General features: G+C 36.4%; 1 protein-coding gene across 1 annotated transcript; it reads right to left on the bottom strand.

The window, feature by feature from the left end:
* Positions 1–343: 343 nt before the first annotated feature.
* Positions 344–14,882, bottom strand: LOC107587716 (cytospin-B-like). Its single transcript, XM_016275599.1, has 4 exons — positions 14,859–14,882; positions 11,989–12,105; positions 11,179–11,238; positions 344–1,099 (listed from the first exon to the last, which is right to left on the bottom strand). The coding sequence occupies exons 1-4, from the start codon at positions 14,880–14,882 to the stop codon at positions 1,010–1,012; spliced, it is 291 nt and encodes a 96-aa protein (XP_016131085.1). The 3' UTR covers positions 344–1,009.
* Positions 14,883–17,223: the final 2,341 nt, after the last annotated feature.

Genomic DNA, 17,223 nt, shown 5'->3' with positions numbered 1-17,223 from the left:
GTCAATAAATAGCATTTCCATTAAGAAAACATTTGAAAACACAGATGCTGTTTTTGTATGTACTGATTTGACTTCTGTTGAGAGAGAATTTATTATCAGTTGTCCATGCGTTTGAATTAACAAAGAGGAGTTGTTCAAATATGGCACAAATTACACTGCTGACCAGCCTAAACACATTCTTGTGAGAGTCTTTTTCCAATATTGATACTTTTTTAAACATGGTTTCAAAACCATTTATTTAAACACATCTCATGTAATTTAAACGGGCACAAAAAGCATTAAAGAATTAATGGTTGTTTGAAACGGTCTCATAATATTCAATCAGACATTGACTTTCTGGGATTTTTCAGGAAATAACTAGAGTAATATAGAAATAATCTTAGTGTTTGTTAATACGGAATACGTAAATGTGCAAACGTGTTAAATAATTGGGACATTTTTAAGGTTTTGTTGGTTGTTGTCTCTCTGAGTGGCAAACTACAACTTTTCAACAAAACAACTTATTTTCATACTTCAGGTTTGACGTCTTACCAACACATATTACAAGTCTTTGAATTTATTTGTGGGATAAATACAATTTTAAAAATACTTTAAGTATATCAATATACAAGTATGTCAATATATAGATTTGGGTAATAATACTCGCTATAAAGATTAGCAGCTACACTTGTACTCTTAGCAACAACTTAGCATACTAAAAAACTACCAGTTTCAGTGCAAGATTGCAAACCTTCAAAGCAACTTCAAAAACTGAGTTAGGTCTATATGACACACGAATTGTAAGAAAAAGAGAAGTTGTTTGAGACTTGAAGGATTGTGTGTTTGACTATTAAACTGATGATATGCTGGCTGTATTTAGAGAGAGAACCTGACTGTGTGAACACTACAGACCTGTGTGTGTTTGTATATTTAGAAACAATGTGAAGGGAGAACTGGACCAGGCAAATAAAAGTGCTTCTGTGCCCTCATCTTCATCTTCATCTTCGTCTTCCTTTCTTCCAGTCCAAAATTAAGTCTCAAAGTACTTATAGATCTGAGATACATATTGCATGACACTTTGCCAGTCCGGTCGGTCTGTGTGCATCAATTCATCGATGTCCTAAAGAGAGAGCAGATGTAGAAGTTTAGATGTAGGAAATACTTTTACACATTTTCATGCACATTTCTTTAACTGTGAGCTTAAACATTTTTTTTAACCCTTGCCTTAGACTTGCATTCTTAAACTATAAAAGTCTATCTTAAAAATATTGTAATTTTATTAAATATGATGATCTGAAAAAGGAGTATTCACACATGTATTGTGTGAAAATGTTTTATAACAGTTTTTCTGACATTTGCGGTGTTATTTCCACCACAACAAACCATTCTGGCCACCATCAAGCTATCCAAGATTTAGATGAGTTTATCTCTTCTTTGGAACAGATTTGGAGAAATTCAGAATTACATCACTTGCTCACTAATGGATGCAGTGGATGGGTGCCGTCAGAATGAGAGTCCAAACATCACAATAATCCACAAGTAAAACACACGACTCCAGTGAAGCAAGAAAAAACCCTGCATGTTTGTTATTAACAAATCCATCATAAAGATGTTTTTAACATTAAATCTTTGCTTCTGGCTAAAATATGAGTCCTCTATCCATAAGATTGTCTTCTCCAGTGAAAAAGACATCTCATCTGAATCAGGAGAGAAATATGCACCGATCAAGCAACGTTTACAAGCGAAAACAGTCCAAAATAGTTCTAAACAAATATGTTGGTGGATTTTGATGTAAGAGGATAACAGGGGATGGACTTTTACACTGAAGAAAGCATTATTATAGATTATTTTGGCCAGAAGCAACAGTTTAAAGTTAAGACGCTTTAATGATGGATTTATTTCTTGAAAACATGCAGCTTTTCACATTACAAGATGTTAATTGATTGAATGGAGTCGTGTGGATTATTGTGATGTTTTTATCAGCTGTCTGGACTCTCATTCTGACGGCACCCATTCACTGCAGAAGATCCTTTGGTGAGAAAGTGATGTAATGCTGAATTTCTCCAAATCTGTTCCAATGAAGAAACACCCTCATCTATACCCTGGATGGACTGAGGGCGAGTACATTTTAAGCAAATTTAAATTTTTGGGTGAAATAAAGTTTCATCAAGAAGAGCATGCTTGAGATGAAATATGAAGCGTGTCATGTGATGTGTAAAGAAAATGTATAGAAATTAAGGTAAATATTACTTGAAGAATATTTTTGCTGTGCATCATTTGCAATCAAGCTGTAAGATTGTAAACATTATACAAAAACAGTGAAAATGTTATGAATTGTAGGAATTCAAATAATGAAATTAGCCTCAGCGAGGACTCCGCAACAACAGATTTAGAATGTTTGAAATGTCATTTCCATCACAAAATTATATTAGACACAATACATCATTTGAGATGTGGTAGAAATGACACTGGTGAAAATGTTCAAAATGACAAAAATAACAAATAACAGACAAAAATAGAGTTCTCCTGGGATGCATGTATATACACACACAATAGTGTACACACATTAAACAGATTGTGAATAGTAAGTTTTGTTTTCTAAAAGTCCACAGGTCCAAAAGTCCCTATATTCGAAGAAACTTCCTCATAAATAATGTACAGTTGATATATGCAGTTGATTGCACTAAAGGAACAAGATCACACTTTACACATTATATATTGCGTTATATAATTAAAAACCCAAAAGGACAAGGGTAGACAAGTTTCATTCATGAACCGCCAGAGGTTGTGTCATTCATAAACTATTAAATTCTCCTCTAAGAAAGAGCAAATCAGCTGGATGTGGGAATTTCCAGTCATTCGTTAGTGTTGTTGTGGGGAGATTTGGGGATGAATGTTTTAAGACAACAGGGCAAAGACCTTCACTTTAACATCATAACCAGTAAGCAGTCACAATTATCACGTATAGGACCCAGCTTCATCACATCCACACACACACACACACACGCATATTTTGGTAAGGAAGTTAATAACACTGATCTCAGCTGGAGTTCTCAAATTCTCAGCCAATACACCAGAGTCATCCACATAGTATATATGTAGAGTGTGAAAATTATTCAAGGTTGTTATATTATAGGCTTGACAATCAAGTACCACAGAAACCTTGTGTGTGTACCATCTCTATGAAAACAACTGCTTGGTAATATTGACTAACTGTCTTTATATTCACATCACAGTTTCCTCCTTGTGTCTACAGTATGTTGGGAGAAGTGAACGCCTGACTGTGAAATTTTCCTGTCATAGTATCTATGGGTGTGTAGGAACCTAGAGAATCATTAAACATTTACAGGTCATTTTAAAAGCCCAGAGGGTGCTGAGGCATTTGGACACGTTCTCCTGTTTTTCCAAACGCCTCTTTCTCACCACACTCGATCTTAACCATATAAAGCTTATTGTGTGAAATTTGATAAGCAAATTCTAAGGTCTCTAAATTATAAATGTTAAAAACTTGAGAAATCTCTTGTATACAATTACAGACCCTACATTACATGCCTTCTTACATCTGATAGATAGTTTATATGTTTTTAGCAAGTAATAGGCCTTTTAGTATATTTGTAAAAACGCTCACCTTCAGGTCGTGGTTCACATGTCTTTTTGCTGTGAAATCTTTACTGATTATTATGAAGTAAACATAAGAATTTCTTTTAAATTTGTAATTAAGATAAACACTTATTGGACTGAAGCAACTTATGTTTACTTGATGATTATTTTTTAAAATAAAAATTACATTAAAATCCATCAGTCTTTTGAGGAACGTTTATTTGTTCTCTTTCAGTCATCATGTATTGCATTGCATTATGTTTTGCCCTCCACAATAAAAACGTCAGCTTCGATCATAAAACTAAGCATTTAAATATAGATTGACAAGTGATATACTGTTATAAAAATCTCATTGATTTACACACATTATCAGAAATGTGATATGACACACAGAAATCTGAGTGTGTATATACAGTATCTCACAGAAGTGAGTACACCCCTCACATTTTTGTAAATATTTTATATCTTTTCATGTGACAACACTGAGTATTTGACAACACTCAAAATAACTCAACCCACAGCCATTAATGTCTAAACCGCTGGCCACAAATGTGAGTACACCCGTAAGTGAAAATGTCCAAATCAGGCCCAAAGTGTCAATATTGTGCGCCCACCATTATTTTCCAGCACTGCCTTAACCCTCTTGGGCATGGAGTCCTCTTCTACTCCTCCATGACGACATCACGGAGCTGGTGGATGTTAGAGACCTTGCGCTCCTCCACTTTCCGTTTGAGGATGCCCCACAGATGCTCAATATGGTTTAGGTCTGGAGACATGCTTGGCCAAGCCATCACCTTTACCCTCAGCTTCTTTAGCAAGGCAGTGGTCACCTTGGAGGTGTGTTTAGGGTCGTTACCATGTTGGAATACTGCCCTGCGGATCGTGCTCTGCTTCAGTATGTCACAGTACATGTTGTCATTCATGGTTCCCTCAATGAACTGTAGCTCCCCAGTGCCGGCAGCACTCATGCAGCCCCAGACCAAGACTCTACCACCACCATTCTTGATTGTAGGCAAGACACACTTGTCTTTGTACTCCTCACCTGGTTGCCGCCACACACGCTTGACACCATCTGAACCAAATAAGTTTATCTTGGTCTCATCAGACCACAGGACATGGTTGCAGTAATCCATGTCCTTAGTCTGCTTGTCTTCAGCAAACTGTTTGCGGGCTTTCTTGTGCATCATCTTTAGAAGAGGCTTCCTTCTGGGACGACAGCCATGCAGACCAATTTGATGCAGTGTGCGGCATATGGTCTGAGCACTGACAGGCTGACCCCCCAGCCCTTCAACCTCTGCAGCAATGCTGGCAGCACTCATACGTCTATTTCCCAAACACAACCTCTGGATATGACGCTGAGCACGTATACTTCTTTGGTCTACCATGGCGAGGCCTGTTCTGAGTGGAACCTGTCCTGTTAAACCGCTGTATGGTCTTGGCCACCATGCTGCAGCTCAGTTTCAGGGTCTTGGCAATCTTCTTATAGCCTACGTCATCTTTATGTAGAGCAACATTTTTTTTTTCCAGATCCTCAGAGAGTTCTTTGCCATGAGGTGCCATGTTGAACTTCCAGTGACCAGTATGAGAGAGTGAGAGCGATAACACCAAATTTAACACACCTGCTCCCCATTCACACCTGAGACCTTGTAACACTAATGAGTCACATGACACCGGGGAGAGAAAATGGTAATTGGGCTCAATTTGGACATTTTTACTTAGGGGTGCACTCACTTTTGTGGCCAGCGGTTTAGACATTAATGGCTGTGTGTTGAGTTATTTTGAGGGGACAGCAAATTTACACTGTTATACAAGCTGTACACTCACTAATGTACATTGTAGCAAAGTGTCATTTCTTCAATATATATATACAGTTGTGCTCAAAATTATTCATACCCTTGATAAATATGATTAAAGAAGGCTGTGAAAATTAATCTGTATCATCAATCTTTTAGATATTTAATTAAAAAAATTTACTAAAATCTAACCTTTCATTGGAGAATAAAAATTTAAAATGGGAGAGAAATCTCATTATGAAATAATTGTTTTTCTCTAATACACATTGGTCACACTTAATCATACCCTTTTATCCAATACTTTTTGCAACCTCTTTTTGCCAAGAGAACAGCTCTGAGTCTTCACCTGTAATGCCTGAAGAGTTTAGAGAACATCTGACAGGAGATCAGAGACCATTTCTTCATCTAGAATCTCTCCAGACCCTTCAGATTTCCAGCTGCATGTTGATGCTTCTCCTCTTCAGTTCACCACACTCATTTTCTATAGGGTTCAGCTCAGGGAACTGGGTTGGCCAGGGCAGAATATTTCTAGCATGGACAGTCAGTTTTTAATTTTTAATCCATTGGTATTTTATAGAATCCATTATGCCATCTATCTGAACAAGATATCCAGGATCTCCGGCAGAAAAATAGGCTCACACCATTAAACATCCAGCAGTATATTTCATTGTACACATGGGTACTTTTTATCCCTGTGTACACCAAACCCATATTGAGTGTTTGCTGCTAAAAAGCAATTTTTTTTTGTTTCATCTGACCATTGAACCCAGTCCCATTTAAAGTTCCAGTCGTGTCTAGCAAATAAATATGCTGGAGTTTGTTTTTGGATATGAGCGTTTTCTTTTCTAGTTTTTTCTTGAAACCCTCCCAAACAACATTGTTTTTTTTAATGCTTTCTGATCTCAAGACTCAACTATCTTCTGCAGTTCTCCAGCTGTGATCCTTGGGAGTCTTTGGCCTCTCAAACTCTCCTCCTCACCGTGCATTAGGACGATATAGATACACGTCCTCTTGCTGTATTAGAGAAAAATATTTTGTAATGTGATTTTCCCCCACTTTCACATTATTTTACTTAAATTTAGATTTAAAAAAAAAAAAACTTTTTTAATGAAAGATCAAGTGGATAAACAATGCAGATTTATTTTCACAGCCTTCTTTGATCATATTTATCAAGGGTATGAATAATTTTGAGCACAACTGTGTGTGTGTATATATATATATATATATATATATATAAATCCATACACAGACATTCAGATACAGATCCAATGCTGTAATCCTCTTTGCACATGTTTGTTGTGTGTCTGTGGTTAAGTCATACTGAAAGGGACAAACATAACCTGCTGAGTGATGTCAAGTCAAAATATTGTACACTCCTATAATGAAGTCCTAAAAGCACCCTCAGGTTAGTAATTAAACAGTCAGTGGCTAACAAAAAGTGTTCTGAGACCCAATGAGATGTAATATGTTTAAACAGCAACCATAATCTCCATATTAACTGGACATTCACTGCAAAAAACAAAACAAAAAAAACTGTCACCCCAAATTACTGATTTATTCAAATAATAAACAAATGAAGTTTGAAGCACAAATGAAGGAAACAGAAGTGCACACAATTACCCAGGATGCAGGTATCATTCCTACTTCGGCACAAAGCGGCCAAAAAATTAGAAACAAAGTATACAGTAATGTGAAAAAGGAAGTACACCCTCTTTAAATTCTATGGTTTTGCGTATCAGGACATGAAAAAAAAAATCATCTAGTCCTTAGCAGGTCTTAAAATTATGTAAATACAACAGCAGATGAATATGACATATTACACCATGTCATTATTTATTTAACAAAACTAAAGCCAAAATGGAGAAGGCATGTGATTTTCTTTTTCCAGCCATTCTGTTGTAGATTTGCTGGTGTGCTTGGAAATATTGTCCTGTTGCATGACCCAGTTTTGGCCTAGCTTTAGCTATAGGACAGATGGCCTCACATTTGACTCCAGAATACTTTAGTATACAGAGGAGTTCATGGTCGACTCAATGACTGCAAGGTGCCCAGGTCATGATCCCTCACCACCAAGCTTGACAGTTGGTATGAGGTGTTCATGCTGATATGCCGTGTTTGGTTTTCACCAAATGTGCATTATGGCCAAACATCTCCATTTTGGTCTGTCTAAAGAACAGTGTTCCAGAGGTCTTGTGTTTTGTTCACATGCAACTTTTTAGAAAGAAGAGGCTTTCCACCCTTTCAAACAAGCCATATTTGTTCAGTCTTTTTCTAATTGTGCTGTCATGAACTTTAACATTTAACATGCTAACCAAGGCCTGTAGCGTCCGAGATGTAGCTCTTGGGTTTTTTTGCCATTTTTCCGAGCATCGCCAGGTCTGACCTTGGGGTGAATTTGCTGGGACGCCCACTCCTGGGAAGATTGGCAAATGCCTTGAATATTTTCCACTTGTGAATGAACTTTGCTGTAGAACGATGGACTTCAAATTGTTTGGAAATGGCCTTATAACCCTTCTCAGATTGATGGCGAGCAACAACTCCTCCTCTAAAATTATTGCTGACATCTTTCCTCCTTGGCATTGTGTTAACACACACCTGAATTCTCCTGACCAGCAAACTGCCAAAACTTCTGCTTTTACATAGGTGATCATGCTTGCTGATGATCACTTAATCAAGTGCATTTGATTAGCAGCACCTGGCTGCTACTTACCCTCTTAATTCCTATCCACCTTATTTTTCAACGCGGAAGTAAGCCGTTTTCTGTGAATGTGCGGGACTTCCAGTTCAATAGCTGCTGTAGGGAAATAACGAGAAGAATGACAACGTGCAGTAAACGGTAAAACTGTTTGCACTTCAAACCAGTGTGTTCATAATTAAATTAATACATTAAAATAAGACACCAGTTTGCAGTATCACGCAGCAAAACAAGCTGTTTTGTACAGCTAAAAATAGATGGAAGCGGATGACACCAGAAGCCAGACCCATATTTGTTTATGGCCACACCCACTCTTACGGGAAGAATAAGGTGGATATGGAAGCAGTAAGGGTGTATTTATTTTTTCACACATGGCCTCTCCTTTCTGGCCTAGTTTTTACTGGGCCAAAAACACTAATAATAACATAAAATTAAACATAAAATGATAGTGTAATATGTAAAACCATAGAATTCAAAAATCCTTTTTTCACATGACTGTATGTCTGAATATTGTATTGAGTATTGTTTTCAATAAATGCAACTGATATAAACACAAGCACATTGTAAGACACTGTTACATCAGCTGGTGACTATATGTGTGCTATCTAGTGACTTGTGAGCGTTTTTGGGGAGTGATAACCAATACGAGAGAAGACGGTAGGTCTCGCATGATGCATCGCTCAGCTACTGCAGTGTGAATGATCAGTTCAGTAAGACTTGAATTTGTGACCTCATGTACTTGGAAAAAAATATAATAATAATAATAATAATAAAATAAAATTCCATGAGCCAGATTTTCAAATTATTTTCTTTTAGATTTTGTATGGTATTTACTAGGGGTGACCCCGAATAGTCGAAGATTCGATACTTCGATAGGGGGAGCCTGATTCGACTACCAATCTCGCAGTCGAATATTCGTGGGGTGTTATGATCATGCCATTTTGTCTGATTTCACATAGAACTACTGTTTTTTTCCCAATAAGTTAATATACTGCCTATTAAAATAATGCTGTAAATAAGAATCTGAAAAGAAAGAAGCTTCAAATATTTTAACGTGCGTGAATAAATCCAACCACCCCAGTTTCACTTTCCATAATCTGTGACTGACAGAGGAGCATCTTGGCGGCAGAGATTTAAAACTTTAACAACTTTAACAAGACTCAAACTGACACAGACAGAGTGAAAGATTGGATTTTTTTCGATCAGGTAGGGTACAAGTGATTTCAAAACATTTCAGCCGGTTTATATATATCGTGTATATATTATTTATCTCGTATAAGATCCATTTGGTTGAGTTGCGCTGCAGTAAAGCGCTTCATTGTAGTACTACGGTGATTATCTCTTCAGCGCGCAGCGCGAGCAGTACAAACAACAATGCAGAATATTAATAACTATGACTGGGGACTATCATATACATAACAATTATAATGAAAACACTATTCTAATAAATGCTGTGAATTTTTTGAGTTTAGTTGCTGTGTTTCTGCACGTTGTTGCGTGAAGAACGCGTCCACAAAAGAAGTTCATTCAGAGCTGCGCAGACACGTTCATGTGCGTTCGGGGCATTTTGTGCAGATAGCCTATAAGTCGTAATATTAACTTTATGTTGTATAAATAACGAAGCGTATTCTATATGAGATAAATGACGAGTTAAATCCCATTGATTAAAAACCTGTTATCAGATGCTTCATTCTTGCGTCATCTTCAGCGCGCGCAGCTCAGAACAGAAATGCAGAACATTAATAACTACTGTCATATACATAACGTTATAATGAGAGCACTATTGTAAAAAAAATTGTGAATTCTTAGGGTTTTGCTGACGTTTAATGTTAATCTTTTAATCAAAACATAAAACATTATTTACCCCGTTTGTATCTGCGAGGTGTCCATTACACATTTTCCCTGTGTTAACGTAATTATGACTGTCGAATATCTGACTTGACTCTTGGTAATGTATTTTGCCTCGCCCCCAAAACATATGATTCGACTATCAGTCAAATATCGTCAAGATTCGAAAATTCCGATTCGACTATGAAAATCCTTAGTTGGGGACACCCATAGTATTTACGTATTATTCAGGAAAGCCGATCATGAATGTCCTTTTATTTTACTTGTGGAGACTTGCTAACTAAAATAAACAGCATTCTGAAGTTCCTTTGATTTAACTGGGTGTTCTAGATTGTTTGTTTTTCTCAACAATGGAAAATTCACACAGCCTAAACTCACAAAGGCAAGAGCAAGAGGCAGTTGATTTGGATTATGTGTGAATATAGCTCTACACATCCCACACGCCGCGACTGCTGAATTTACAGCCTGTTCAACAGTCCATCTTTGGCTCACAGTTACAGTGCAGATGCAAATGACCTGTATTTAAATGTGCTCGGCTGTGTCAGTCACACAAAGCAGTAATTAAAGATGTGCAAATTACTCACAGTGAAAGTCAAAGCCTACTTAGGGTTTTATTTGGCTGTTTGCTGTAATCATTTGATGTAATCATGCTTGTTTGATTATTACAGTATTCATTTATCTTTAGACTTATTTATGAAAAATAATACAATCCAATAAAATAATCCACACAGGATTTATTAATATTCAGCCACAATCTCTGTATTAATTTATCAATTGCTACAAAAAAGCTGTCACCCCATATTGTTCAATTATTCAAAGAGTAAACAAATGAAGTTTGAACCACAAATAAAGAAAAGAAAACAATTTATTATTTATTGGAATGGTTTTTGTTTTTATATCTTCTATTTTCATTTTCATTTCAGTTTGTCATTTTATTGTTTATTATTTTTTAAATATATCTATATTATTTTAGCTTCAGTTGTATTTATTTCAAGTTAAGCTTAAGTTAAACTAAATGAAATGAGAAATGTTGCCTTGGCAGCTAGCTGAAATAAATTACGTTTTATTTAATTTTACTTCAAATAATGTTTATTTTATTTCAAGTAACAAAATGTTTTTTATTGCTATTATTTTTAGTTAACTGTAATAACCCTGGATCATATGGATGAATATTACTCATTTTATAATAATAAAAAATGATAAACTATTATTTATTTAATAAATAAATGAATTGTGTGTGTGTGTCTGTGAACATAGACTCACCAGAGAGGGCTTGATACCAATGCTTTCGGCTGCTTGGAAAGCCAGGGTGAGATTTCGCCCCTATAGGGAGAAAACAGCTCTCTGTGAATTATTATTTACAGTAGTGAAAAACAGGTGTCTAAACCCAGCTGAATTCTCTAGCGATGCTCTAGAGCAGGGATCCTCAAATCTGGCCCACGAGATCCACTTTTCTGCAGAGTTTAGCTCTAACCCTAATCAAACACACCTGAGCAAGCTTATCAATGTCTTCAGGATCATTAGAAAATCACAGGTAGATGAGTTTGATCAGGGTTGGAGCTAAACTCTGCAGCGCATTGGACCTCCAGGGTAAGATTTGAGGAACCCTGCTCTAGAGAGTGATGAAGCTTCCACACAAGGCCTTGTCATTCACAACACACTCAAAGAGGCTTTGTGACTAATTCAAAAGCCTAATGTACCATCTCTTCCTGTAATCACTATTATACTTATAGCTGCAATATGTCACACAGCTCCGAAGACCGTGGCCCTTTGCATGCTCGTGGGTATGTGTATGATCTAATAAACGCATAGGGAGGGCAGAGCAGCCGTTTATTTGTTATATATGCTGTTTCTACGCCTGTTTCTCCGTGTGCCGTCTGTTTATGTATTCTATCAACACTAATCCATGAAAGCACGTAATTCATTACATCTGGCAGGTCAGCAGAGGGGAAGCATTGCCTGTTAACACGCTATGCTTGATTGCTAAATGTGTCAGGCACTAAGATAGTCCGATGATCTACTAAGACACTTCACTAACCAATGTAAAAAATACATGTATGCGTTTGTGAGTACCTTGTCTTGGCTGATGAGCTCTTGGTAAGGGATGTGTGCAGGCAGATAGGTGTGTAACAGAGCACAGAACACCAGGCCATCACTCCAGCTGCTGCTGAAGTTTGTCACATCTATATTCTACAAGGAAAAAAAGAAAAGTTTAAAACACCATGAAATCAAAATAGGTGAAATAGGTGCCTTTAGTGTATGTCAGTTTGCTTTGAGGCCATCTGTATGCCTTATTCTATCTTATTTGTGTGTGTGTGTGTAAAAGAGGCATGGTAGAGATGCACAATCAACCAGCTGCCAATTGTTTTCAGAGGATATTCATCACAAACCTGTAACAGGATACTGGCCAATCATGCTTTAATTAATGCTACACGCAAGAATTCTCTTGTAAGGGGCACTGGTAATAACTGACAGAATACTCTGTATGCACATAGTGGCCACTGGAATTAATCTGGAATTTGTTGGTTTAAAAAAAAAAAAAAAGTAATGTCTGGGACACTATTGTTTTAAGTTTGCGTGCAGTAAGATTTTTTGTTTTATTTAATAGATCAAAAATACAGTAAAAACAGTAATATTGTGAAATATTATTACAGTTTAAAATAAATGTTTTCTGTTTAAATATGTTAAAATGTAAGTTATTTCTGTGATGGCAAAGCTGAATTTTCAGCATTATTACTCTAGTCTTCAGCAACATGATAATTCAGAAATCAATCTAATATGCTGATTTGATGCTCAAGAAACATTTCTTATTAGTAATGTTGAAAACAGTTGTGCCATATAATATTTTAGTGGAAACTTTTGAACGGTAGTGTATAACAGTTTTCAAGAGTTAATCTCTGTTGCTGTATTTTGCATTAATTTATATAAACATAGAAGATGCAATTACAAAAGTACCTGATGAGTAGTGTCACACTGCACATACATTTGTGAGCACTCATGACGGCACTAGTCTCTGACAAATCAGTTTTCAGAGCTCATCAAAGATACTGTATGTCAATACATATCAGTGATGCAATACCAGCACAGTGAAGTCTTCTCTCAAATCCTTAGTTATCATTGATTTGAATTAACATAAATGGAATCAATGATTCAGGTGATCGTTCACTGGAGCAGTTTTGAAGCTAGTGCTGAATAAATCACTGGATATACTGTATTTCCCTTGGTTTTGAATGTGTTTCTGGGCAGTGTGATGCTGAACTCTCATGCAGCTTACTAGTTTTAAGTGTGTCGTAATGATCTTTAACAGGAATTATTCATGTCTGTTTTCTCTGAAATGTTGATATTTCAGACTCTGGAACAGAAATGGAACACCTGTCATTCATAAAGCTCGACACATCCCCTGCTTAGTATGTATTTGTTATTAAATATTTAAGTTAAAGGGTCAATTCACCCCAAACGTTCACCCTCATAACATTCTAAACCTTTATGATTTTTTTTCATCTTCGAAACACAAATTAAGATTTGTTTGATATATTTTCTCATCATTTTTTGCATCCATTTGAAAGTCCAGTGCAACCAAAATTTGGCTTTGTACGGTGAACAGATTTAATTTAGGGTTTATCAAATATAAACATTGATAAATGCATATACATAGAAATGGATCATCAAATATGGTAAGTGAAAGCTCAAACATGCTTGCTTTAAGTGTGAGAACAAATGAGGTTTTGTTCTCACGTGTCATGCAAACATGTCTGAGCTTCCGAAACAAATATTTGATTGTGTGGACTTTCAATGGATGGACAAAAACTATGAGAGAATATTAACAATATCTTCATTTGTGTTCTGAAGATGAATGGCCATATTATGGGTTTAGAATGACATGGGTAATAAATTTTTTGGGTGAACTAGTCCTTAATTTAGTGTAGCTTCATTTAAAACTTTTTACCATGTCTAAATTCAATCCACCAAATTTCCAACAACAAAGTGCAGAAAATGTGAGAAAAGTCTGCAGATTCCATCTGGGTCTATCAAACATCCTGATTGTTGCAGCCCTACTCACTTCTGTCTGTAAGACAGACGGCACCACATATATTTGAAGTAAAATAGCGTGTGACAAAAATCAAAAGACATAGAAGGAAGAGAACTGTCATTACAGCAATGAAAACATTGAGATGGACCTCACACACTGTAGACTGTTATCTCATTGTGTTTTACCGGACTTCCTGTGTGTCCCAGTGCAGTCATTCTTCTTTGTATGAGTGCATGTATGTCTGTAAAAGGTCTGAGTTTGGGAACAGGGCAAAGGGCCAGTGGCGACCCTCTTGGGCTCAGCCCTCATCAGCCCCTACTGGGCCCTCAGAGTCCCAACACTTCAACTACATCTTTTGATTTAGAATCAGATGTTAGATTTGAAAGGAGACCCCGATAGAAGCTCCGTCCTCAGCTGGGCCACAGGGGCTGAGTTGAAGAGATGAAGAGAAGTTCATTAGCCGTTTCTCTAGCAGGTCAGAAGTTCTTCAGTAAGGACGTCACCCACAGAGGGACAGTGAGAAAGGAACCATGTGAAGAATCCCACCATCTGTGCTACACGCTAACTGAGTGGACATGTCTTGACATGTATAATCAGGTGTGTTGGATGTGTCCTGCCTAAAATGTCTTTTGTGTTATGTGAAATATATTGAGAAAAATAATAACATGGTGTGACATTAAACCTACTAAATCAACTGACTAGTGGCTGTTAAGCTAAAAAAGGACAGAAAGCACAATGAAAATGACCTGTGTGCTATTTTAAAATTCTTTTGGAGCCATAAAATAGATTTTTGTGAGAAGTTATTCACTGCAGAGCTTCCATTCTGTGATAGCACTTGTGACTCAATTCAAAACACTGAAAAGTGCATTAGCCATGAGACATGCAGGAGCCAATGATGTTTGGCATCACTGACCTGTTGAACCTTGTGCTGTGTCATGTTTCAAAGTGTACAAGCACAAATTATATTTGAGAGCAGTGGAGGGATAAATTATAAGCAAATAATGATGGTCTGATTCTCACAAAGTTATCGTATCATCAGAGATGCTGTGTAGCAACATATGGATTACTTTTATGGTGCTTTTATATCCTTTTTGAATCCTGACAGCCACCTACCTTTGTTGTACTGTATTATAAAGAAAAAAAATCTCCTTTTGTGTTCAACAGAATAAAGTATGGAATGACATGATGGTAAATAGATGATGACAGCATTTACATTTTAAGATGAATTATCCCTTGTAAAAAAGTGCTCTTAATTGTATTACATTTTTGAAAGTATATTTTACTTGCAGATATTATATTAATGAAATAAAAGGCCATTAAAGAGAGTACACATTCATGACCGTTTCTTAACTCACTTAAATACACTTTTAAAAAGTGAACTTAGTAATAATGCCAAATTAAAAGTTTTACATTTAAGTACAAATCATTGTTTTAATATTTTGTCATTCTTTAAATAAATGTGCTGACTAACATACTAAACCACACACAAAGTACTTGATTGTAATTTTATGTGTTTTTAATATAGTACTGATCAATATTAAGTATCAATAATAAGTTCATATATTTAAAATGTACTAAACTCTAACATACAGGTTTTTAATAGAAATGGGTTTAGAGAATATGCTTGTCAGTACATTCGCAGGACACTTTAACCATATTTCAAAGACAATAAAGTAATCATGAAATTAAAAATATAAAGATGCACTTAAGTCCAACTTTAAAATTGTAAGATCTTTCAAATTCAGCTTATTGAAATTAATATAAATGTAAACTGTAATACATTTTTATTTAGTGTCCAAAAACATTTAATTCAGTTCATACTTATATTATTTACGTAGTAAGTACTCTTTTTATATGCTAGCATAAAAGCATATTTTACATATTTGGAGAATTGCATATTTTAAAATTATTTTAGAAGTTAATTATTTGTTTGTTTTTTGTTTTGTTTTGTTTTGTTTTGTTTTGTTTTGTTTTCAGTGACAATGTAGCATCAAACTACAGCAATCAACCTAAACGTACAGAGCTAAAGTCCTTTTAGCATTCTGCTCTTCCATTGATTTTCTAAGATCTTCCTCTGACAAAAGACCTACACAATCATGTAGACTGACATTCCTCACATGCCTGTCCTGTCTCTTATAGCACAGGTGGCCCAGAGAGGGTGATTATACACTAATACATGGCCAAATGAACACTCACTAGTTTACACAATTCTACACAGGCTTCAGGAGGTGACTGCGGGTGTGTGTGGTGCAGGAATGCTGGGAGTGAGGCAGAGAAGCACGGAGTCACATCCTGGACGGTCTGAGTGCGCAGGGATGGGGGGGGGGCTGGGTGGATAATGTCATCGGAGCAGAAAGAAAGCATGAGTGGAGGGGTATAAATGTTATAAAAACAGTAGTCTCCATCAGTACACTGCGGCCCAGCTTCAAAAAAGCAAACACAGCATCCAGTGACAGGAAATCACCCTTGCTCTCTTCAAAAGACAGATGCAGAGAGTGGATGCGAGACAGAGAGAACACAAGCTGGTATTTTTCCATCACTTTAAACAATATTGGCCCACCGATGTAGCTTACATTTCAGCTTGGAACAAAGCCAGATGTATTTTCAGTTTCTGCAGTAGAAATAGAAAGCAGGCTTACTCATATCAGCGTGTAGCGTGACCCTAAATTGTCTGGAAACAAGGAAAATGTCACTCCCTCTATAAAGTCGTAGACAGTGTAATTGTATGTTTATGGTTTTGAGTCATTGGTTTTAAGACTATTAACACATCTCAGCTGCTTATACGCTGAAACACAGGATTGTTACAGAGATATTCTCTATGTATATAGACTTTCATAAGCGCTTGACACACGTTAGTAGAGCACACATTTAATTGCATGGTGGGAGACAGCAAACGCACACACATACTGTACACTGCGGCTGGATTGTTAATACACACAGAAAGGGCTTTCAATGATGGGTCCACATCCTCTCCAACACTGTCAGCTGTTATCTAACAAAGCCATGACAAGCAGTGACTCCATAGCCATATGAAAGACAGGCTTTTAAAGAATAGCAGTGTACAATCTCCATGGCCATCTTCAGTACACAAAAGCACACTAAATGGTGACTAAAATGACAGACATACTACATTATAGTAGTTTATAAATTTCTGTCTGAATTTAATCATTTACATACCCTAAACCCATATTACTTACATTCTTCTGTGGAACACAAAAAGATATGTTTTGAAGAATGTGTAGGCAACTCAATGACCAGGGACTGCTAAAAAAACAAAC

The sequence above is a fragment of the Sinocyclocheilus grahami genome, unplaced genomic scaffold, assembly GCF_001515645.1.
Source record: "Sinocyclocheilus grahami isolate Dianchi unplaced genomic scaffold, SAMN03320097.WGS_v1.1 scaffold95.1, whole genome shotgun sequence".
Classification (NCBI taxonomy): domain Eukaryota; kingdom Metazoa; phylum Chordata; class Actinopteri; order Cypriniformes; family Cyprinidae; genus Sinocyclocheilus; species Sinocyclocheilus grahami.
Note: the sequence above shows the minus strand (reverse complement) of the source record. Positions and strands in the feature narration are given on the sequence as shown.